This window comes from Macaca thibetana, chromosome 7 (genome assembly GCF_024542745.1).
Source record: "Macaca thibetana thibetana isolate TM-01 chromosome 7, ASM2454274v1, whole genome shotgun sequence".
In the NCBI taxonomy this organism is placed as follows: Eukaryota; Metazoa; Chordata; class Mammalia; order Primates; family Cercopithecidae; genus Macaca; species Macaca thibetana.
This window is the reverse complement of record NC_065584.1, coordinates 115,904,078-115,928,691: the sequence shown is the minus strand read 5'-3', so window position 1 is coordinate 115,928,691 and position 24,614 is coordinate 115,904,078. Positions and strand designations below refer to the sequence as shown.

General features: G+C 40.7%; 1 protein-coding gene across 9 annotated transcripts in view; it reads right to left on the bottom strand.

Annotated features, from left to right (window-relative positions):
* TJP1 (tight junction protein 1) overlaps positions 1-24,614 on the bottom strand; it is a 274,243-nt gene that overhangs the window by 14,847 nt on the left and 234,782 nt on the right. For 7 of the 9 annotated variants that reach the window (XM_050800090.1, XM_050800092.1, XM_050800093.1 and 4 more), the window contains 13 exons: positions 21,286-21,436; positions 18,290-18,398; positions 16,773-16,992; positions 16,313-16,497; positions 16,115-16,210; positions 12,825-12,907; positions 11,409-11,619; positions 11,008-11,108; positions 5,006-5,356; positions 4,424-4,663; positions 2,906-3,778; positions 2,665-2,762; positions 1,249-1,476 (listed from right to left, as the gene is read on the bottom strand). In XM_050800090.1, coding sequence (XP_050656047.1) covers positions 1,249-1,476; positions 2,665-2,762; positions 2,906-3,778; positions 4,424-4,663; positions 5,006-5,356; positions 11,008-11,108; positions 11,409-11,619; positions 12,825-12,907; positions 16,115-16,210; positions 16,313-16,497; positions 16,773-16,992; positions 18,290-18,398; positions 21,286-21,436 — 2,946 coding nt within the window. The remainder of the gene's footprint in view (positions 1-1,248; positions 1,477-2,664; positions 2,763-2,905; positions 3,779-4,423; positions 4,664-5,005; positions 5,357-11,007; positions 11,109-11,408; positions 11,620-12,824; positions 12,908-16,114; positions 16,211-16,312; positions 16,498-16,772; positions 16,993-18,289; positions 18,399-21,285; positions 21,437-24,614) is intronic. The other 2 variants (XM_050800094.1, XM_050800096.1) reach the window with 1 other exon arrangement.

The following is a 24,614-nucleotide window of genomic DNA, read 5'->3' as shown; positions in this document are numbered from 1 at the left end:
TTTTTAGTAGAGACGGGGTTTCACCGTGTTAGCCAGGATGGTCTCGATCTCCTGACCTCGTGATCCGCCCGTCTCGGCCTCCCAAAGTGCTGGGATTACAGGCTTGAGCCACCGCGCCCGGCCAAAATTAGGTTTTAATGTTAGTGGTTTTAAAGTACGTTCTAAAACAATTTCACACAATAGTAAATGACAAGTAATTAATTTCCCAAGATAATCCCAAGCCCACGCAACTAATTAAGGAAAAATCTAGGTGCTTTTAGTCTAGACACAATACTATGTGAGATGAATTCTAATACGTCAATCTGGCTAGGTACTTCTATGAAGGGATTTTTCAGGTTTTATGTCCCCAGTCAGTTGAGGGGAGATGGTCTTGGGAGGGCCTGGCCTAATCAGTAGAGCCCTCTGAATGAGAATTTAGGCCTTCCGTGATCTCACACTCTGCAGTAGCTCAAAATCTTCCCTTCCTGACCAACTGCCCTCTGAAATACGACTTGCTTAGCCAGCCCCTGTAACTGTGTACATGAATTTCTTTTGACAAATCCACACCTGTTTTTGTTCTTGCGGGTTTTGTTCTGTTGAGGTATGAAGCCTGTGTGGGCTTAGACCCAACTATCAGTACCAAATGCTCTTATCAGTCAGGGTTCAACCAGAGACACAGAACCAGCAGGAGACACAAACCCACGCAGGCACAAGAAAGGAGAACAAACTAACACAAAACCCGGGGATGAGCAAACAGAGGGGAGCAGCAAGAACAGGGAAAAGATGACTGGGAGTCAAGAAACTTGGGTTCAGTCCCAGCTCTGCCCTGTCATTTTCCCTCACCTGTAAAACTGGATCAGAAATCTTACAAAAACAAAAAACCTCTTCGGTATTTCCCTCAAACAGGATCCTCCTCACATCTGTTTTTATATTTAAAAAATAAAAACAGAAAAGAAAAAGAACCAGCATGAGTGTGTGTACAGAAGACTGATGATTACCTAGCAATGAGGGTCCTTGTAGCTGACACTGTCTTCCGTCAAAGCCCTGTGATGTTAGCATCTTTGTGAATGCAAAAACTGTGTACATCTAACAGCAGACTTTAAAAGCAAAACACACATCCCAGAACTAAAAAACCATGTACAATGCTGAAGCACTAGAGCCTACAGAAATCATATATTACATTTAAACTATTTTTCTTCAAAATATATTGAACTGCACGAGATTAATATGCTGCATCCTGTTTTTTAAAAGCCAGGTGAAAGAGCTTACTTTGAAGAATAACTAGAAAAATTTGATTGATTCTGAGAATGAGCTGGCTTTGCAGGCTCGGAGAGATGGCTGGCAGCAATGTGTGCAGGAGGCTTATTCTCAAAACTTCTTCGGTCAAAGTATGAGAGCTGTTTTCGATAATATTCTTCATCTTCTTCAGGGTCATAATGATTTGACCGAACGATATCTTCGGGTGGCTTCAGTTGAGGCTTTTGAGGTTCTGGGATCCTAACAGATAATGAATGACAAATGGAACACCTTTTTAGATATTAATGTTATGAAGGAAGTAGAGTACGTAAGTCTTACCTTGACCAAAAGGTCAATAATTACTAACTGCTGTGATTACTGAGGATCTGAGCAGTCCAACAGTTAGAATAGATATTTCAAATCCCATGTCCTCACAGAGTATACTCAAAAGGCAGCCCCCTTCTGGCTCATGAGTCCTTTAACACAATTTAATAAGCTAAATGATTATATGATTAGGGGACAGCAGTTTAGAAGCAGTTACTCAGAAAGACAAAGGGGAATGCAACCAAGACAGTGAGCATCTTGAGAAGTACATATATGAAGGTCAAGAACAGTAAATGATAGACTTTAAGAACTTTCACAGGGATTTTTAAGAACTCAGTCCAGGATCTCAATGATTCTCATACGAACGAATAACTCTATATGGTCTAAAGTTCTAGAAGGCATAGAAAGCAGATGAGGAAGAAAGCAAGTCACTAAGGAAATGCATATTAGACAGCTCTCTTCTTTACGATAAGTGCAAACATATATTCAGGCAAAAAAAAAAAAAAAAAATCAGAAGAACTATTCAAATCTAATCTGTCACTTATTGGCAGTGCAATGAGGCCATGGGAAAAAGCTCAGGCTGAGGAGCAGCGGGCCAGGTTTCTCTTCCAGCTCTAAGAAGTCTTGTAAGCTACTTAACCCCTCTCAGCCTCAGTCTCTCTCTCTGCGATGCAGAACACCACTGTCACCTCATTATGCTGATGTGTTTAGCACAAGGGCAAGCCCCTGATGCATGCTCACTGAATGATTTAGTTATCTTAACCAATCTGAGTCTGTTTCCTCACCACTGGAAACTAAGAGGTCACATGTTGAAAAGCACTTTTAAAACTAAAAAACATAATACAAATGTCAGAGCTTAAAAATGTTTATTTAATCATCTGCTTGGAGACTATCCTTCCGAAAGTTTGCTAAAGGTATAAAGATTTGTCAGAAAAGGCATAATAAAGTTCTACTTTTTTTTTTTTCTTAGAATCACTGTGTAGGAGAGCTGATAGTTTTTATTTAAGGACAAACTCCTCCTATTCACACCTCTCCTCTACTAACACAGTAAAAGGTTTTCTCATTGACTAAGAGGGATAAATTCCTGGTCAGTTCTATGCCACAAAGAGCACAAAGTGCACTCACCTGTATAGAGTTTTGTCATGTTCACTGAATTGATTCTGAGAAGTGGGTTTGGGACCAATGATGGGAGCACCTGAAGGTTTAGATGCTACTTCTGGAGGCTGTTTAGGAGAAAAAAAAAAAAGACAAATATGCCTAAGGAACAGATAATTACAGAATAGATATCATGTAATGGGGGAGGGGAGAGCTAAGAAGCCTTTTAAACCATGTGCCTATGCATCCAAGGCAGGAAAGACATATTTACCTTAAAAGTGGCAGTGTCATTTACATCCTTCTTGGTCTCTAAGGATGCAGATCTTTTGTTTTCAAACATCTTAACTCTGGTGAGTACAGACTGTGGCTTCATTGCTGGATCTTCCTCTTCTTCGGTTTGAGTTGGGGGTGGAGGCAGCGGTTTGGTATTTGAAGGCAGAGCTTCTGGCTTATGCTGAGATGAAGGTATCAGCGGAGGGACAGCTGCAGCACCATGGAGAGGCTCAAAATGACCTGCTCTAGAGGTAAATCCTTGGGGTGGGACTTGCTCGTAACTGCGTGAATATTGCTCAAAATACTGCTTGGGCTCTGCGGGCTTGGGCCCTGCTGAAGGGTAGGGCTGGGTTTCCGGCCTGTGTCTACCATGCGTGTCATACCCAGGAGCTGGCTGCTCTTCGTGCCGCAGGGCAGACGCTCTAGGTGCCTGTTCGTAACGTGGTCTGCTGTCATAGGACAGAGGGGCTGGCTCTTCAAAACGTGGAAAGTACCCGCGTTCTGAAGACTCTTCGGGATGCTGTCTGGAGTCAAGGTCTCGAGAGTGCTGATTATCAAAAGGTGGCCGAGATGGGTAGGGCTGTTTGTCATCATAATATGACCACTGTTCTTCATACATGGGGACGCGATCTTCGTATCGCAGACGATGTTCATAGTTTCGAGAAAACTGGTCCGTATAGCTTGAGGACTCGTATCTGTACGTGGGCTGCTCAAGGTCTCTGCTGGCTTGTTTCTCTACGTATGGGAGTTGGGGTTCATAGGTCAGATTAGGCTCTTTGTCTGGCCTGTGCCCTGGGTGACCAACGGCTGGCTGTTTCAAAACATGGTTTTGTCTCATCATTTCCTCGGGATATGGATCCTTTCTGTACACCTGTATGAAAAATTCACATTTAAGGACAAAGTCTTGTTTTTAATTTTAGTCTATTTTATTAGACTATGATTAAATATTAAACTATGATTTAATATGTGAAAATGGTACGTTTTACCATTTATTATCAGGATAGACAAGATTAGTGGAAAATGCTGGTTTAAGTGAAAGCTCAAAATTTATAATGCAGGTAGGGGCTTTTATGTTTCAGCATGTACTAAACAGTGAGTTAAGATAAATATTAAATTTAGTAGAAAATTAATGCACCAAACTGTTGATTACACTTCATTTTGACACTGAAAAATCCTAAAGAAAATTTATGGGCATCATAATCTGTGTTAACATAAATATGTTTATGATGGGTTTCAATTACGTATTAAGGAATTCTGGAAGATACTGAAAGCCAAAAATAAAAATAATAAACAATAAGCACAAATCTCAATTAAAAGGCCTGTTTTCAAATAATCAGTATACCAATGGAAGCCATGCAAACTACAAAACTGAAATGATTTGTATTGATTTGAAAGCATTACAGTGTACAAGCCCGCAGTAAAAAAGCAAAAGAAACACTTAAAGGGCAAAGCAAAAATGATCATGTGCCAGATTGATGGAGAGCAACAAATGAGTGCAACACCGCAGCACAGGTACCTTTGTTGGATCTACATGCGACGACAATGATGGTTCTTGATCTCTTAGCATTATGTGAGCTGCCTCAGTACTTGGTGTTCTTAAAGAATCAGCTTGTGGTGAGTAAGTGGTGGAAGGAGCTGGGGTGGGCTCCTCCAGTCTGACATTAGTTAAATTTACATTATGATTAACAGCAGAGGTTGATGATGCTGGGTTTGTTTCAGGCGAAAGGTAAGGGACTGGAGATGAAGCTTCTGCTTTCTGTGAAGTGTTTAAAATATTTTAAATATAGTGTTTCTGTTTACTGCTAACTTCCCACTTCAATTTATAGTGATTGGTAGACATACATTTTAAGTGTGCTGAATAACAAAACTATGACCTCATGTCCTAAACTTTCCAGAAAAAAAAAAAAAATCCAGTACATCGCTGTGTTAAGACAAACACACAAAATTTAGAATTAAGTCCTTGGTACTCTCAAATTGAAATTGAAGATTAATTCTTAATCTGGAGAAAGGACAACATATATATTTTTAACTCAATCACCACATTCTAAAATTTAATAATGCACCTCTATCTACAAAACGTTGAATGTTTGCTGCTTACCTGTTGAGAGGCTGGCTTAAATCCAGGGGAGTCTATTCTATGAATTGGTTGTGGCTGCGCTTGTGGTGAGTAAGGAGGATATGTTTGGTTTTCATGATGCATTCCAGAGGAGTCCTCTCTTACAGGCTCAGAGGACCGTGTAATGGCAGACTCCGGTGGAGTCCCAACCTCATCATTAAGAGTTTCATCTAGTTCTTGATCAGTGTAGGCCCCGCCTTCTGTGTCTGTGTCTTCATAGTCAGAAGTGTGTCTACTGTCCGTGCTATACATTGAGTATTCACTACCTGGAGCTGACAGGTAGGACAGACGATCATCATGCAAATCAAGGTCATCACTTGTAGCACCATCCGCCTGGGTCAAATAAAAGTAAATTACAAATTTTATTCAGTAGTTCTTTAAGAGATGGCCTTTATCGTATAAGGGAGATTGAAAAGGATATCTTTCTCTGGAGAAGTCACATCTACTTCTTGAAACTTCTGGTAAGGAAAAGTCAAGAAGATTGCACAAGCACACAGACACACACACAGAGCACCCCTTGAGATCTGAAGGGCATGGATGAAGGAAACAGTGGCTGGTAAGCCAGGACAAAGTCAGACTCCAGGGCCCAGCCCTGGAAGACGACGAAGAAACCCTGACACTGCTCAGATTTATAAAACCTACTGACTAGCTCTTCAGCCCTTTTAAGCAAGGAGAAGAGGGAGAATTACCAAACTAAGCTCACAGAAACAAGGACACACTGACAGAACAGCACATGGGAGAATACCTATGAAACAAACCCAACAGTTCAAAAGTTGAACAAGAGCTAATATATTTATGTTTAGGAAACAACTGATATGGTTTGCATTCGTGTTCCCACCCAAATCTCATGTTGAATTGTAATCCCCAGTGTTGGGGGAAGGGCCTGGTGGGAGGTGACTGGATCATGGGGGTGGTTTCTAATGGTTTAGCATCATCTCCCTCACACTGTCTTGTGGTAGAATTCTCCCAAGATGTTTTTTTAAGTGGGCAGCACCTCCCCCACTCTCTTCCTCCTGCTCCAGTCATGTAAGACGTGCTTCCTTCCCCTTCCACCATGACTGCAAGTTGCCTGAGGCCTCCCCAGAAGCAGGAGCCTGTACAGCCCGCAGAACTGTGAGCCAATTAAACCTTTTCTTTATAAATGACCCAGTCTCAGGTGGTTCTTTATCGCAGTGTGAGAATGGACTAATACAGTAAATTGGTACCAGAGAAGTAGGACATTGCCAAGAAGATATCTGAAAATGTGGAAGCAGCTTTGGAACTGGGTAATGGGTAGAGGTTGAGACAGTTTGGAGGGCTCAAAAGAAGACAGAAAAATTTGGAATTTCCTAGAGACTTGTAGAAATGTTTTGACCAAAATGCTGATAGTGATATGGACAATAAAGTTCAGGCTGTAGAAGTCTCAGACAGAGAAGAAGAACTTACTGGGAACCGGAGTAAAGGTCATTAATTCTTGCTATGCTTTAGCAAAGAGACTGGTGGCACTGTGCCCCTGCTCTAGTGATCTGTGGAACTTTGAACTTGAGACAGATGATTTAGGGTATCTGGTGGAAGAAATTTCTAAACAGCAAAGCATTCAAGAAGCGACCTGGCTGCTTCTAACAGCATGTGTTCATATGTGTGCACAAAGAGATTATCTGAAACTAGAACTCATATTTAAAAGGGAAGCAGAACATAAAAGTTTGGAAAATTTGTAGCCTGGCCATGTGGTAAAAAATAAAAACCAATTTTCTGGGGAGGAATTCAAGCTGGCTGCAGAAATTTGCTAAGTAAGGAGGGACAGAATGTTAACAGCCAAGACAATGGGGGAAAATGTCTCCAGGGCATTTCAGAGACCTTTGTGGCAGCCCCTCCCATCTCAAGCCCCCTCCATCTCAAGCCCGGAGGCCTAGAAGGGAAAAATGGTTTTGTGAGCCAGGCCCGGCCCTGCTGCTCTGTGCAGCCTCAGCACATGGTGCTCTGCATTATGGCTGCTCTAGCTCCAGACATGGTCAAAAGGGGCCAAGTTACAGCTAAGGCTGTTGCTTCAGAGGGTGCAAGCCCTAAGCCTTGGCAGCTTCCACATGGTGCTAAGTCTGTGGATGTACAGAGGCAGACAGTAGAGGCTTGGGAGCCTCTGCCTAGATTTCAGAGATGTATGGAAATGCCTGGATGTCCAGGCAGAAGTCTGCTGCAGGAGCAGAGCCCTCATGGAGAACCTCTAGGGCACTGTGGAAGGAAAACGTGGGGTTGGAGCCCCCACACAGAGTCCCCACTGGGGCACTGCCTAGTGGAGCTGTGAGAAGAGGGCCATTGTCCTCCAGACCCTGAAAGGTAGGTCTGCCAACAGCACGCACCATGCACCTGGAAAAGCCACAGGCACTCAATGCCAGTCCATGAAAGCAGCTACAGGGGCTGTGCCCTGCGTGGCTTCAAAGGCCTTGGAGGCCCACCCCTTGCATCAGTGTAGCCTGGGTGTGAGCTGAGGAGTCAAAGGAGATTATTTTGGAGCTTTAAGATTTGATGACTAATCTACTTACTTTTGGAATTGCATGGGGACTGGAGGCCCTTCATTTTGGCAGATTTCTCCCTTTTCAAAAGGGAGTATTTACCCAATGCTTAAATCCCCTTTGTCTCTTGGAAGTAACTAACTTGTTTTTGATTTTACAGGCTCCTAGGTAGAAGGGAGTAGCCTTGTCTCAGATGAGACTTTCAACTTTTGAGTTAATGCTGAAATGAGTTAAGACTTTGGGGCACTGTTGGGAAGGTACCATTCTATTTTGCAAAGTGAGGAGGACATGAAATTTGGGAGGGACCAGCGACAGAATGATATGGTTTGGATTTGTGTCCCCAGCCCAATCTCATGTTGAATTATAATTCCCAGTGTTGGAGTGGGGCCTGGGAGGGGATGATTGGATCATGAGGGCAGTTTCTAATGGTTTAGCACCATCCCCCTAGTGCTATCTTGTGATAAGAGTTCTCCCAACATCTGTCTGTTTAAAAGTGTGCAGCACTCCCCACTTCTCTCTCTTCCTCCCGCTCCAACCATGTAATTAAGATATGCTTGTTTCCCCTTCACTGTCTGCCATAAGTTTCCTGAGGTCTCCCCATAAGCAGAAGCCTGTACAGCCCACAGAATTGTGAGCCAATTAAATCTCTTTTCTTTATAAATTACCCAGTCTCAGGTAGTTCTTTACAGCAGTTCAAGAGTAGACTAAAACAACCTGTTAAACATTTGGCCCTTAAAGCTGTTATGAAACACAATGGAAATCATCACCTACGTGGTGGTTGCCACATTAAGAAGAAATTCTTTATTATTTTTCATAGAAGCAGTATCCAACGGATGGAGAGGGAAAAATACAGTAATGCTTTTCTTTTGTAAGTAATTAAGAACTCAGTTTCTAATAGTTTATGTTGATTGTCTTCTGAGTAGATCAGAAAGAAAGTGAGAAGTATTTGAGGGAAAGGAAGCTACAGAGTTGCAATCAACAGGTTATCACTGGACACTAATGTGACACTAGTACCTGGATTAAAAAGAACACTCCCTGAAGACCCTGCCTAGACAATGTGCTCAGTCATGACAGCTGAAGGATCTGGAATCCAGAAATCAGAAAGTATTTCTTCCACTTCAGTATGGACTGAAGGACAAACATAAGACTCTTGTCCTCCAGGAAGATGTATTGCTATTACCTAGCAGGTTTGGTGTGGCTCTGCACATCTGCTGTGCCAGAAGCATGGTCATGGGAGTCAAGCTGCCTGAATGGAGCTTTCCATGCAGTCCCCAAGCTTGGCTTGTTAAGACTCTGACCTTGAGCACGACCTTCCTGATAAGAAAGACTAGGGTGTGTCAGGTCTCCCCATGCTCCGGTTTTCGAGAGAGTATCTGCCAGCCTGGGCTGGGGAGAGTGGGAATCCAGGGATCTATCCTGTTAGAGCACAATCTCTCTGAACAAGTCTCAATGGCTTCTAAACTCGGTAACAACTGTTGCAGAAGAAAAGTCTTCTTGCTATCTACTCTAATCTTTAACTTGCCAGGGTTCTGAATACTATAATCCAGTAGCCACTCAAGGAAATATTGAAAGTCTGGGCAAAAAGAACTTAGAACTAATCAATCCACTTAGTTTTTGCAGCTGGTTTGAAATGCATATGTGAGCAAGTACGATGAGTTGCTTTGAACTAGGAAATATGTTAAGAAAGCCTCAGGATGACTTTTCCTGGTTTAGCAGGGAACATATAAGACTGTGTTAGATCTTGTAAAAAGGAACTCTTTCTAGCAATTAGGTCAAAATAGTTGGTTCAGGAAAGTCAATGTGAAATGAAGTGGTTTTAGTTTAAGAATCTATTCTATGAAATATACTTGAAAAGAAGGGGACAGGAAGATAAGCTTTAAGTTATAACAATGTTTTCTGCCTTACAAAATGCATCAGTTTAGCCTGATAATAACCTGTTTTTCCTCACATAAAAAGCTATAAAATTGGACCTTTATTTTAAAACCAAGCAAAGAAAGCAGATAAGAATATCACTAAAAGAAATTACAAAAAATTAAGATTTGTGGATTTTAAAAAAGCCTCTCAGGTAGTAGACATGTATACTTTGTGCATTTTGGGAAAACATTTATAGACTAGTTTCATTTTAAGAATTCACTAGTGCAAGCTATTAACATTGGACCTGACAAAGGATATTGATAGAATTGTGTTGCTATAGAAGATCAGTATGAAGATGACTACAATCCTCAAGTGCTGCAAAAGTAGAAATTAGTAATAGCGTGTTCCTGTCAAGTGGTGTGGTTTGTTTCCACCTTCATTTTCCTATCAAGTTCCAGATGACGTTATTCAGAGTGGTCTTAGGCTCTTATATACATGGTCCATCCCCCAGACTGGTTCACAAAGAGAAAAACCATAGTTCTGACACCTTACTATAGGTGAGAACAATAGACACTGCCTCTCAGTGTTAATAGCTCTCCTTGCAGAGGCTGTGTATGTCTGGGTAGGGACACGGGGGGTCCTAAGCATGCAGCATGCACTCTCAGAGCCATCTGTAGCCACAGCCAGGCAGAGGAAGAGAGGGACCATGCGGGGGCAAAACACAACAAAAACCAAACCAACAAGAAGTACAAAAAACAAAATAAAAACCAGAGATATTCTCAATCTTCCCTAATAACCAAAACTTATTGCACTGATCTGAAAAAGGTAAAAGACATTTAAAAAAAAAAAAAAAGCTTCCTTCAATGGTGTACTAGGAGGAAATGATTAACTCTCCAGACAAAATAAATAGACCTTCCCATCAAAGATTGCTATAAAACCAGAAAGACTGACAATAGAAAGTAGTTATTTTAAAGCTGGCCATTTGGACATATAGAAAACAAAATTCAAAGCCAGGAAGGATCTAGTACTTTGTTCAATATCTCCCAGTATGTTGTAAGAATGTTAATAGGTGTTGAGTGAAAAATAAATGTGAGGAAATGCATGTAGTGGGCTTTTTAACTTTAAGATGTCTCAGAGCCTTTCAATGCCAGTGGGTACCAGGATACTCCTGAAGGGGTCTAGGGTTTATTTCCCACCTGCTGCTTGCCTTCACAGTGCCTTCTCTCTCAGAGCAAGTCCTGAATTGAGAATGCTGAGGACAGCACTTTGGGAGATGCTCATCTAGGCCTCCAAATCCCCTCATTTTCAGAGGAGGAAACTGAAGCCAGGCTCAAAGTCGTCACTCATAGCCAGACAGGGGCAGCATCAGAACTCAACCTGCTCTTCATTATAATTTGAGATTCTTTAGGAGACAATCCTACTGTAGTGGTAATTCAACAGGTGAGAAAATTTAAGAATTCTCTTACCATCAGAAACAACTTTCATAACCCCTACACACAAATTATAAAAACCTAAAAGCTAACTTTCCCTAAATTTCTCCAAAATGTTGATCTAATTAGAAAGCACTGGTACCTCAAAAGCATCTCTGATTAGTTACATAGTTTACTGAACAAGTCAAAAACATAACAGGAAACGTCTTACCTTTCCCTCAGAAACCCACACCAGCTGGTTTTGCTGCTGTTGAATTGCTTCTTTCAGTGCACCATACCAACCATCATTCATTGAATTTAAGTTAATTGTAGCTGAAAATAAATTAACGATGTAGTTTTATGGTTAGAGCACTGCCAAAAGTCAGAAGAATTCAACCCTGCTTACAGCTAAATCGTCATTACTGAAAGATGGTATCTGAGGATGCAAACATCTGAAATTTCTATTTTGCTACTGTATATTTTCTTTTAACCAAACAGCAGCTGTTAACACAACAGGAAACTTTCCAAGAAAAGATTGTGTAAGTTTTAGTATTTGAACATTGTAACATTTTGGCCTACTTAATGTTGCCCAGGCATTGTAAGCTGAAAGAAGGCCTTTATTAACATACTCACTTGTAAAAAGATGGTGATTATTTTTACGAAGTTTATGAGATCGCTCATATAACTTCCTGGCACTTTTCCGAGATTCTGGACATAACCTCATTCTCATTGTTTTTACTCCTTGCTTAGAATCAGGATTAAGAAATACAACAATTGGATACCACTGGGCATAGTTAAGACGATCAACTGCATTTGGTGTTACATCTAATAAAGCATGTTTGTCCTAGAAAAAGAAAGCAAAGTATATACAAAGACACAAGACATCATTCATTAAGAATCATCACATTCAGTTGGGTGCGGTGGCTCACGCTATGCCTATAATCCTAGCGCTTCGAGAGGTCGAGGTGGGTGAATCACTTGAGGCCAGGAGTTCGAGACCAGCCTGGGCAGTATGGAGAAACCCTGTTTCTACTAAAAATACAAAAACTAGCAAAAGCACGGTGGTGCACGCCTGTAATCCCAGCTACTTCAGAGGCTGAGGCACAAGAATCGCTTGAACCTGAGAGGTGGAGGCTACAGTGAGCCCAGATCATGCCACTGCAGTCCAGCCTGGGTGACAGAGCAAGACCCTACCTCAAAAACAAAAACAAACAAAATTTCAGTGGTAACGGATCTTTAATTGTATTCTAATGTCTCAGGAGCACATATTAAAAAACTAATTTTAAGTTAATTCAATTCCATTTCTAGCCAAATTTCTAAAAACCTTTCTATGAAGTTCACTTTTAAGACTTAGCCCTAACACCGCCATCTGACAGTATTATCCGTGTGCAGTTAGAAAAAAATAAGTTTAAGAATTTAATGTTCCTGACATTCCTTACGAATGTAAATATCAAACTACAACTTGAATTGTACTGATGTAATATATAAGCAGTCTGTTAATTACATCTAAACATCATACACTTGTTTTCTGGTAATGAAAAATCATCTTCTGATGCCTACAGTAACTATTCCCTTGAAAGTAATTATTATGGCCGGGCGCGGTGGCTCAAGCCTATAATCCCAGCACTTTGGGAGGCCGAGACGGGCGGATCACGAGGTCAGGAGATCAAGACCATCCTGGCTAACACGGTGAAACCCCATCTCTACTAAAAAATACAAAAAACTAGCCGGGCGAGGTGGCGGGCGCCTGTAGTCCCAGCTACTCGGGAGACTGAGGCAGGAGAATGGCGTGAACCCGGGAGGCGGAGCTTGCAGTGAGCTGAGATCCGGCCACTGCACTCCAGCCTGGGCGACAGAGCGAGACTCCGTCCCAAAAAAAAAAAAAAAAAGAAAGTAATTATTATAATGCTTTTCAGTAAGGGCTTAATTTTCTTATAGTATGTCAGTAATAGTCTTAGAAAAACTACCTTCTACTTTCAAATTAACCAAATCCCATCCCACTCAAAACCACAATAACATAATGAAATAGGCCAAATTTTAATAACTTACTTGATCTATGATTTGCTTTATTGTATGCAGGCGAATAATGCCAGAGCTACGTTGGTCAGTTCCAGCGTCTCGTGGTTCACTCTCTATTCATTATGTCAGGACAAAAATAAGACATCAAATTTTCATTGGTTAGATCAGAGTTTCTCAACTGCTGGCCACCACTGACATGCCGGGCTGGACAGTACTTTGTTTGTGGAAACTGTCTTATGCATGCAGTACTTAAAGTAAGTTTTAACATGCACACTTCTCATTTTTTTTTTCACTATTTTTCCAACTACTTTAATAGTCTAGAAAAAAATTAGCCATTAAAGAAGAAAAAATATATAGGAATGCACATTGTTTTCTTTTGCCTGGGGCTCTAACATGGCTCAACATGGCACTACCTCCCACCCCTTTTCACACTGTAACATCCAGAGAAAATATTACTTGTATGGCACACTGAGATAAACTGAGGAGGCTGCTCCTTTGCCAAGCTCTAACCAGCCACTACTGGCTGAAGAGGTCAATACCTTGGCATGTCCATCAACCATCAGTAATGGTGCTGTAGCAGATTGCCTAGGGAGTTCTCGGTTAGAGACCTTAGTTACATCAGTAGAAGGGGAACCTAGGGGCAGGGAGTTGTTCATCTGTAACTGTGAGACAACCTATGGCTTCATCCTGGCAACCTGTCTTCACTGGTGTATAATGTGCCAAATGCAGCTTGGACTGGTTTCCAACCACCATCTCAGAGCACAGCAACGTTTGTGACTGTGGTCACAAGGAAAGTTTGAAAGGAAAGGAAGAGCTTTGGTGTTTCAGAGATCAGACAAAGGCAGAGATCTGGAAAGACAAGTCACACTGATGGTCAAGATAAATGGTTTTAGAGAATGAGACTACCATAAGACAAAGCACCATGGGCAAGCAGGGCAGAATTTCAAATCTAGTGAACACTGGAGAATTAAGAAGAAAGACCAACTGGGAATTCTGGCTGGAAAAAAATGTGACTAACTCCTCAATTCAAAAGACTGTCATTAGATTCAAAGAAGATATACAACTAAGCTACCTGAATTCCTCTTTGTGGAGTAAACCTGATTAAACCAATGTATTACCCTTTAAGGCAGAGCTTTGTAACTCATCATACTTGCTTTTCCCAAATCTAAAAATCCTACATTTGGTTATGGATAAGGGTCACCACCAACTTCTTCAGGTGAAATGTCATCTACAGATAACTTAGCCAGGCGCAGTGGGAGGTGCCTGTAATCCCAGCCACTAGGGGAGGCTGAGACAGGAGAATCGCTTGAACCCAGAAGGCAGAGGTTGCAGTGAGCTGAGATCACATCAGTGCACTCCAACCTGGGCAACAGAGTAAGACCTTGTCTCAAACAAAACAAAATAAAACAAAACAAAACCTCTTCTGAATAAACTAAAAAGATAGAAATAAACATTTTCTAACTTGCTCAGATTTTACTCAAATCATTTGTCTGCAAATCTTCTGATGTTCAGAAAATAAATATCCTTATTCAATTTAATTGGCAATCAAATGAAAAGCAATGTATTAAAGAAAAGATGATGTTCTGATTCTTTAAATTAACACTGTGCAGTTTAAAGATGTTACTGAGGGTCAGCTGGGCACAGTGGCTCACACCTGTAATCCCAGCACTTTGGGAGGCCGAGGCGGGCAGATCACGAGGTCAGGAGATTGAGACCGTCCTGGCTAACACGGTGAAACCCCGTCTCTACTTTAAAAAAAAAATAATTAGCCGGGCGTGGTGGCAGGTGCCTGTAGTCCCAGCTACTCGGGAGGCAGAGGCAGGAGAATGGCGTGAACCCAGGAGGTAGAGCTTGCAGTGAGCTGAGATTGCGCCACTGCACTCTGGCCTAGGCGACAGAGCAAGACTCCATCTCAAAAAAACAAACAAACAAACAAACAAACAAAAAACAACAACTTACTGAGGGTCATATAGTGCCAGTGGGAACAAAATCCCCAGCACAAGTCTCTGGAAAGCAGGAACTTCATCATAATTATGGGAACAGCTACAAAGGATTTAAATCCTTTGGGAAACAAAGCAGGGCATAAACAAACAAACAAAATATGGACAGATATCTGTATCTTTTGTAATAGTAATATAAATTTGAAACAAACGATATAAAAAAAGGCTAAATGAACCAAAAATTGCAGAATAATAAAATGAAAATATGCCATTACCTATGAAAAAGGAAAATAGGATATAAACTTTTCTAAACAGTATAAATAAAACTTTGCCAAAATATGCTTAAAAGAGTGGAAAAAATACAATGGAATAAAATATACGGTGGTGATATGTGTAAAAATTAATTTTCCAAGTTTTCGAAACAGAGAATGGCACTTTTATAATTACAAAAACAGTTTAAAAATAAAACAAAACCGGGTGCAGTGGCTCATACCGGTAATCCCAGCACTTGGGGAGGCCAAGGCCAGAGATCACTTGAGCCCAAGAGCTCACGGTCAGCCTAGACAACAAAGGAAGACCCCATTTCTACAAAAATAATAATAATAATAATAAACTAGCTAGGCGTGTTGGCACACGCCTGTAGTCCTAGCTGCTTGGAAGGTTGAGGTGGGCGGATTGCTTGAACCCATGAGTTTGGGACTACAGTGAGCAATGATCTAACCACTGCACTCCAGCCTGGGCAAGAGTGAGACTCTGTCTCTAAAAAAATAAAGTAAACAAAACAAGGATCTGTAAGCAAAACGTATTTGGCAAACAAAGCACTGCAACCTCAATACTTATACTTACTATCTTGTTATAAATGTCTGCAATAATAACAGCTGATAACAGTAGCACTGTTTTATTACCCTTTTCAACTATTTGTGTATTTGTCAGTTTAATGACTCTAAGAGCTGGAATGGAGCAAGAAAGGGTCGTGGTCAAAGCCGAGTCTTGTCACTCGTTCACTGAGGGTCACCAGGAAGTTTAGACTGAAGAAACTGGTAAGGATCCACACAATCACCATCCAAGTCTCAGGCTGCTCAACTGTAACATGGATATTATACTCCTTACCTCAGAGCATGACTGTGAGGATTCCACGACATTGTATGTTACCCAATTTTCATATGAAGCCAAGAGTTTCCTAAACAGTGATTTTTTCTCATTAAAAGAATTGGTGGAACAAGGACATGGTCACTGGGGTTTTCTCACCAAATTAAAAGAATGGGATAAACTGCAATTTTTCACTGACAAAAAGTCTTATTTGTATTGAGTGAATCAGAACTCACTCACTTTAGAGGTGTAACTCCCAACCTCATTTAAGTTAGCCCTGAAGCTACTTACTTGCAATTTGATAAATATCTGGTTCTTCTCTAGCCAGCTTTTCTCTGGCAACATCAGCTATTGGTCCAAAAATGGTTACAGGCCTCAGAAATCCAGCTGGAAAGAAATTCACACGAAAAACAGCATATTTTATACCTTTTCTTTCTTAAACATATTGACGTTAAAGGGTATTAGGTTAGTCTGTAGAAAATAAACTACCTTCTCGAAGAACCACTCTTTCATAAGCTGGAAACTTTGTTTGAACAGGCTGAGCAGACAAATCCTCTCTGCTTTTTCGAAGATTTCTCTTGGAGCTGCGAAGACCTCGGAATCTCCAGAAGTCAGCCCGGTCTCCCCCTGCTGTTTTTGGAAGTGTATACTGTACACTGGCCAGCTGCTCAGCTCTACACAAGAAAGGAGAAAATTAAAGTAAGGGCATTTAAAATGCAAAATGGAAAAAGACCCACAATGAAATGAAATGTACAATACTGGATAGAAGTTCACATGCAGTTTAAATCTTAATGGTTATAATAAAGAGGAGTTTGTAAAGCTAAGCCAGTTATAGATATGAATACAATGAAAAATAATTCTTTACATTACCAAAATTTCCCAGTGGGATTGAAATTATCTATCATCATTTACTTGATTCACTCTATGAGAAGTATCCAAGCATTCCTACCTGTTCTTATTAGGGATGATGCCTCGTTCTACCTCCTTATGATTTTTGCCAATTCGAATAGCAAGCCAAGAGCCCAGTTTTCCATTGTACAAGGTATCCACAACACGGAACACCTCTCCTTTGTTAAAACTAAGTCCATAGGGAGATTCCTTTTCATATTCAAAATGGGTTCTAATATAGAAAGAATCTCCTACATCTGATTCTACAATGCGACGATAAACTAAAAGGAATAAAAACAAACACATTATCAATATTTAGTGGGATAACAATCTCAAAGAGTATATTATGTAAAGATGCTATGATAATATCAACAACAGTATCCAACAAATTCTTACTACATGCCGGGTACTGTATTAAGTATTTTATTTCATGTATTCATCACTGTAAGAACTGAAACTCTTAGTATGTCCATTTTGCAGATTAGGAAACTAATGCAGAAAATACATCAAGTAACTTGTCAAAAGCCACATGCTTGTTTTCTATTATATCATCTAACTTATCTGCAAACATTATAGATATTTCCATATCTAAATCAGCAGTTCTCAAATAAAGGTAATCTTATCCCTCGCCATCCAACACTGGACATTTGCCAATATGTAGTTCTGACTGTCCCATCTGTGTACTGAAAGGGTAGGGGGTGTGTGCTAGTGGCATCTCATCTAGTGAGCAGAGGTTAGGAATGCTCCTAAATATCCACAATACACAGGACAGCCCCTAAAACCACATTATTTGGTCCAAAATGTCAACAGTGCCAAGGCTGAGAACCCTGGCTCTTAGTGAAAACTGTATCTACTTTATTACAGAAAAAATGGAGTTTTCTCTTGAATTAATGCTAATAAACAACTGAGTGTGTTGCTTAGAAACATCAGCACAGGCCGGGCGCGGTGGCTCAAGCCTGTAATCCCAGCACTTTGGGAGGCCGAGACGGGCGGATCACGAGGTCAGGAGATCAAGACCATCCTGGCTGACACGGTGAAACCCCGTCTCTACTAAAAAATACAAAAAAACTACCCGGGCGAGGTGGCGGGCGCCTGTAGTCCCAGCAACTCGGGAGGCTGAGGCAGGAGAATGGCATGAACCCGGGAGGCGGAACTTGCAGTGAGCCAAGATCACGCCACTGCACTCCAGCCTGGGTGGCAGAGCGAGACTCTGTCTCAAAAAAAAAAAAAAAAAAAAAGAAAAGAAACATCAGCACAAATTTGAAAGCTGCTCTCATATACTTTTGTATGGTTCTGAAGGCTAATCAATCAACACTTTCTATCACTTGTATAGGGTTGGACGGCATTTTATTTAAATGAGAATACTATAAAGGTTAGTCCTATTAGCATGCTCTGCTAATGAGAATCATCTGAAATTCTGTGCCCCTAAATGACTTAGAATATGTAACTTTCTCTGAGATTAACAAATTCATTCATCACTCGACTTTGAGTGACTTATTTTTAAAAAATGGAATAAATCCCTTTGTAAGTCCTTAAACTCCACAGGTTTATCTCCTTCATTTTCTGACAGCATCTCACCATCCTTCTTCTTCTGAGCCAATATGGTCACTTCTTCTCCTTTAGGGAGGTCAAGCAGGAAAAGGACGGCTTCTTCTCTTATGATATTTGTAAAATCTACGTTGTTTACCTATTAAAATAAGATTTCATAAATCATTCTTGGCTGTTTAAGAATATGAAAATAACATACACAGATACTCTCAGTCTACCTAATTTGAAAATATCACTCTTTTTTTTTTTTGAGACAGAGTCTCCCTCTGTCGCCCAGGCCGGAGTGCAGTGGCACGATCTTGGCTCACCGCAACCTCCACCTCCCAGGTTCAAGCGATTCGCGATTCTCCTGCCTCAGCCTCCCGGGTAGCTGGGATTACAGGTGCCCACCACCACGGCCAGCTAATTTTTTTATATTTTTAGTAGAGACGGGGTTTTGCCATGTTGGGCAGGCTGATCTCGAACGCCTGACCTTAGGAGATCCGCCCGCCTTGGCCTCCTAAAGTGCAGGGATTACAGGCGTGAGTCACCGCCCCCGGCCGAAAATATCACGTCTTTAAGAGGAAAAAACTTATTTTACTGTGGAGAAAAGAATACCCTCTAATTTTAAAAAAACAGAAAGTAAATAAAGTGAGTTGAAGGCATAAATTTATTTAAACAGATTCAGTGTGCCCTGACATTAATCTGTTGTAAAATTTAACCAATTTAGATGAAAAAAGATAACTTTTTTACAAGCTGCTGAGAAGAAAAATCAAAAGAAAATGGGCTTAAAAAGACAGTCTGCGCTGTGGCGTCCCTGTAACAGCATCTGTGTAACGCAGGCTCAGTGTCTGCAAGTAAATGTTCACTTCCATTAGAAGATTCTAAATGCCAAAATGGACTTACCAAAATGTCACCAGTGACTCTGTGCAGGATTACAGGCAGGTTTTCTTCTTCCACGTTTTGGAAATTTTCCAGATTAAAAAAAAAAAAAAAAAAAAAAAGCCAAAAAGCCCACAAACAAAAAAAATCTGACATGCACCACTTTTATGATACAAAACAAAACTGAACTATTAAGAAACATTTTTTAGCCAGGCGCAGTGACTCATGTCTGTAATCCCAGCACTCTGGGAGGCCAAAGTAGGTGGATCGCTTGAACCCAGGAGTTTGAGACCAGTCTAGGCCACGTGGTGAAACCCTGTCTCCACAAAAAATACAAAAATTTGCCAGGTGTGGTGGTGAATGCCTGTGGTCCCAGCTACTCAGGAGGCTGAGGGGAAGAACGTTTGAGCCCAGGTGTTTAAGGCTGCAGTGAGCCATGATCACACCGCTGCATTCCAGTCTGGGTGACAGTGAGGCACTGTCTTAAGAAAAAAAAAAAAAAAAAGACACATTTAAAAAATGTATGCCCTGATTATTTCAAAACAGGATTAAAAGGTAGGTAAGAAAAAAGGTCTCTTTAATTTCCTTGGTATAGTGAACATTATTATACATGTTGTATTTAAATGTTTTTGACATAACTTGATTGACAACTATGTAAACATCTTCAGAAAGAATCACCATATCAGATCAGATGGAAATAGGTCTGAAGTCACGATGATGCCTTGACTTTTTGACATGCTAAGTTTGAAGGGAAAAAGAGGAGGATTTAATGAGCAAAGGACAGGGCTCAGGAAATCGCTCAGAGTGAAAAGATTTTGATCGTGAGCTGCTCACTTGAGCAACCAAACCCAAGAAAGAGGCAGTATAGCAAGAGAAGCAGAGAATAACCAACATTCCCCAAGTTTTAAAAGTATCAGTAAAGAAGGCAGGAAAAGAATAAAAAAATTAGAGTACCAGAATGGCAGTATTATGGAATCTGAGGAAGAAAGTACTTCAAAAAAGATTAAGACAGTCAAAACGCTGCTAAAAAATAAAGGAAAATGAGGCTTGAGGATGACATTAGCTCAGCCACGGTTTATTGAAAACTGAGCTTCAGTAGTGGTGAAGGTGGAAGCCAGGCTGTAAAACTATATGACCACAATGACTGACAAGAAAACAGGCAAGGGCCTCAACCACATCCTTCAACAAGTTCAACAGCAAAACAGGACAAATAAGACAGTGGAAGACAGATGAAGAACCACGGGAGACAGAAAGAGAAGAAAGTGAACAAAGCTACAAGATTCTGCAGCAGACAGGGGGCTAAATCCAGGACACTGGCAAGAGGCAGGCTGAATACAGAAAGAGACCAGAACAGAGAGGCCACGGTAAAGACTTTGTGGTGGAGAAGCAGAATAAATACAGGAGCTTACAACGGACAGATACCTTCTGATTAAAATGGGACATAGTTTAATCTAGCAAATCAAATGGAGGTTTGGATATTTTAAAAAGAAACAGGAGACAGATGAAGATGGTACTATGTCACTAGATGACACTGTTTATGGGGAAGGAAGGAAGGGACTCTATAGACTCTCTTGATAATCTGCATCTAACCTGGGCTTTGCTGATTTGTGTAACAGATCCTGTCTCTTGTGGAGCATGAAGTTTCAAAGCCAGGCAGCTTACACATCTGCCTTTAAGGTGAATTCCATCTCCCTGTGCCTGAGCCATTATCTGGGGTTAAGAAGGTCCCAGAGGCTGTGCGGACTGCTTCAAGATGACTCACATGGGAGTGGAACACCGGATGTTGCTTGCTGGCAAGTTGTGGCCCATGGCAGAGTCTTGCCAGTCTGAACGTTTAGTTGAACTTCCAAAGACTACCTGGTAGATATTATCATCGGGATATAAGACTTATTTTCTTCTATTTCTGTGAACACTAGTGGTAGAAATGAAATGTCATATTCTTTACTAACACATAATATAGCAGTAAACAAGAGCAAGATACAAGAATAGGAAGTGAGAAGTTACGCATAAGGTAGACCTGATGGATTCTGACTTGAAAGTTTAATTGGCTTAATGGAGACTGCATACAGATTACAATCTAATTACAGTAGTAAGCTTGTTGTTTGATACCTTTTTCTGGTGATCCAAGTACTTTCTAACCCATGTAAGTTGCAATACTGACGTACCCTGAGAATTTGATCACCTTCCTCTAAGCCTTCCTTGGCTGCAGGGCTATCTTCTAGAACGCCAGCTACAAATATTCCAACATCATTTCCACCAGCCAGTCGCAATCCCACACTATCTCCTTTTCTGAATTTTACCAATTTCATGCTGGGTCTGTTAAAACAGATATTTCATTTGAAACAGTTAAGAAGAGCTTAAAACATTATAGCAAACACTAGAGTGAAAACTACATTCAAAATTTAATAAAGAAACATCATTTCTAAAATTTCTCACACACCATTGATTTACTAAGTAAAATTTAGTGTTAGAATTCAAACCAGACTTAATAACACTATTTTCTGATTAACAAAGTTTTGGAATATTCAAATTTAATATGCAAGTATTATTTTACATAACTAATTTATAAAATTACTTTGTAAAACAATGTTCTCTCAACTCTCAAAGAGTCTTGGGAATACACAGTACATTCCCAATGGCTAAAAACATCTTCCATTTTTTCTACCCCAAATCACACATCATTTCTATTAAATAACTGAAAAGTCAAATTTTTAAAAATAAAGGTAGAAATTGAACTATAAATTGGCTAATTTTCCTGACACGATGGGTCAAAATAAGGCTCCAAGCATTGTGATTTCTACATGCAATAGATAGTGATTTTTTAAAAAAACTTTGCAGTTGGTGGACTCTTTCAGTAGTTGACAGTAGTTAACTTACTTGGCTGCCCCTCTGAGTTTTACAATACAAATCATATAGTCATTCAGCCTTTCTAGATTAGCCCCACATCCAATCTCTGTCCCTTTCTAGTTCTCAGAATGGAAAAAAAATAATGCATACACACCCACCTCTAGCATCAGTGTAGTGTTGAAACCTTGTGACACTCCTCAAAACAAATACTAAAAGATGCCTTATAAGAATTGACTGGACAGAAACAGACTGTAATTAAAAATTACCCACAATATTTCCTTTCTAGGTATTCATAAGTACTCCCACATTCCTAGCCAAGAAAATACACTATTTTACCTATTCTGACAAGACGTGTAGAAAAAAATCCCTATAGTCTTTATTATGTAATAACCAAATTGTTAGAAACTAACAGATAACAACAAAAAAACACAAGTCAAATAAATGAATGAATGTGCTGAGGAAGGAGAGATTTCTAGTCTCTTTAAGCTAACTAAAGAGACCATCTTAACTTTCAGAACTTACTATTTATTCACTTCTGATTGGGTGACCTGACCTGGAACTAACATCAACTTGTCATAACAGTAAGAGCCTGAGAATCAGATGAGGTCTCTCACTGGCTGGTGGCATCCTTGATCCCTCCATGAAACTATTTACCAGCTTTACTACAAATGGTCCAAGTCCCTTGCTTGTAGTGGTATCCTAGCCAGGTCAAAAGCATTCTCATAGATTCCTCTCCTAAACCCACTGTACTGAAAGCTCTTTAAACATTTCCTCGAAGTCCTTAAGACTCCAGGTCTAATTGGGTGCGGTAGCTCAAGCTATAATCCCAGCACTTTGGGAGACTGAGGCAGGAGAACTGCTTGAGCCTAGGAGTTTGTTACCAGCCCTGATCAACACAGCAAGATCCTGTCTCTACTAGAAAACAAAACAAAACAAAAAACAAAAAAAAAAATTAGCTGGGTTTCGTGGCTCGTTGCCTGTAGTCCTAGCTACTTCGAAGGCTGAGGTGGGAGGATTCCTCGAGCCTAGGAGTTTGAGGTTATGGTGAACAATGATCGCACCATTATACTCTAGCCTGGGTGACAGAGTGAGGCCCTCTTTAAAACAAAACAAAACAAAAACAAAAACAAAAGACTATAGGTCTTTGGAAATCCTCTTCTAACCCTGACCAATCTAATGTGCTTCAGAAAGTAAAAAAACTGAGCACAGTATCCACCCTTTAGTAAAACCTGGCTTCTGAAAACCACTGTTAGAAGACAACTTCAGGCCAAATCTCACCAACAGTGTCATGTGCCTTCGATGACTGACATTTTATACTTTGTCCTGCCTGCATTATATTAACTACTTGCAATAGCAAAACAGACTCACTAACTTCTGCATCAAATCCATTCATTGGCTTTAAATGAAAAACCAAACCTTTCCTGGCACAGCTACTAATCCTGCCCACATCCACAAATCCTCTTTGGTATTTGTTCTCCCAGGGAAGGAGGTCTCCGGAATTTTTCTTTCTTTCTTTCTTTTTTTTTTTTTTGAGATGGAGTCCTGCTCTGTCACCCAGGCTGGAGGGCAGTGGCGCCATCTTGGCTCACTGCCAGCTCCACCTCCTGGGTTCATGCCATTCTCCTTCCTCAGCCTCCTGAGTAGCTGGGACTACAGGCGCATGCCACCATGCGCGGCTAATTTTTGTATTTTTAGTAGAGACGGGGTTTCACCGTGTTAGCCAGGATGGTCTCCATCTCCTGACCTCGTGATCCACCCGCCTTGGCCTCCCAAAGTGCTGGGATTACAGGCGTGAGCCACCGCGCCCGGCCCGTCTCTGGAATCTTATCATTACGGTTTCCTAAACCTTAAACACTTATGCAAATTTTCAAGCAATTCCCAAGAAAGGAAAAAGAAGGGGACTACCTATGCCTTCACAATTTATAAAAGGTTCAATTATCAGTTACCTAATATTAAAATTGTACAATTTTAAACTTGTAAAAGCCCCATCTCTTTCAGAAACTACTTCTATCTACCTAGCTGGGTCTAAGACAACCACTTAATTTTCTTTAGCAATGAAAATATGAGTGTCAGGGGTCCAGATCCAACCCATTTGAGGAAATCTGCCAATTTTCAATTATTCACATCATGTCCCCTTTACCGGCGCCAATAAAAAACTAATTCGGGCTGGGCATGGCGGCTCACATCTGTAATCCCAGCACTTCGGGAAGCTGAGGTTGGTGGACTGCTTGAGCCCAGGAGTTTTAGACCAGTCTGGGCAACATGGTGAAACCTCATCTCTACTAAAAATACAAAAATTAGCTAGGTGTGGTGGTATGGGTCCTTTCGTCCCAGCTACTCAGGAGGCTGAGGTGGGAGGACTGTTTGAGCCCGAGAGGCAGAGGTTGCAGTGAGCCGAGATCGTACCACAGCACTCCAGCCTGGGAGACAGAGCGAGACCCTGTTAAAAAAAAAAAAAAAACTAACCAAACAAACAAAATACTAATTTGATGATCATGATGGTTTGAAATTTGTTTACAAATTTACATCTCAATTCTACCAAGTATAAAATGTAAAGTAATGAAAGGTGTTAAGACAGCAAAAACTTACTTTTGAGTTGCTAACTACCCTAGAACAGGTTCTCAAACAATCTCAACCATGATTCTGC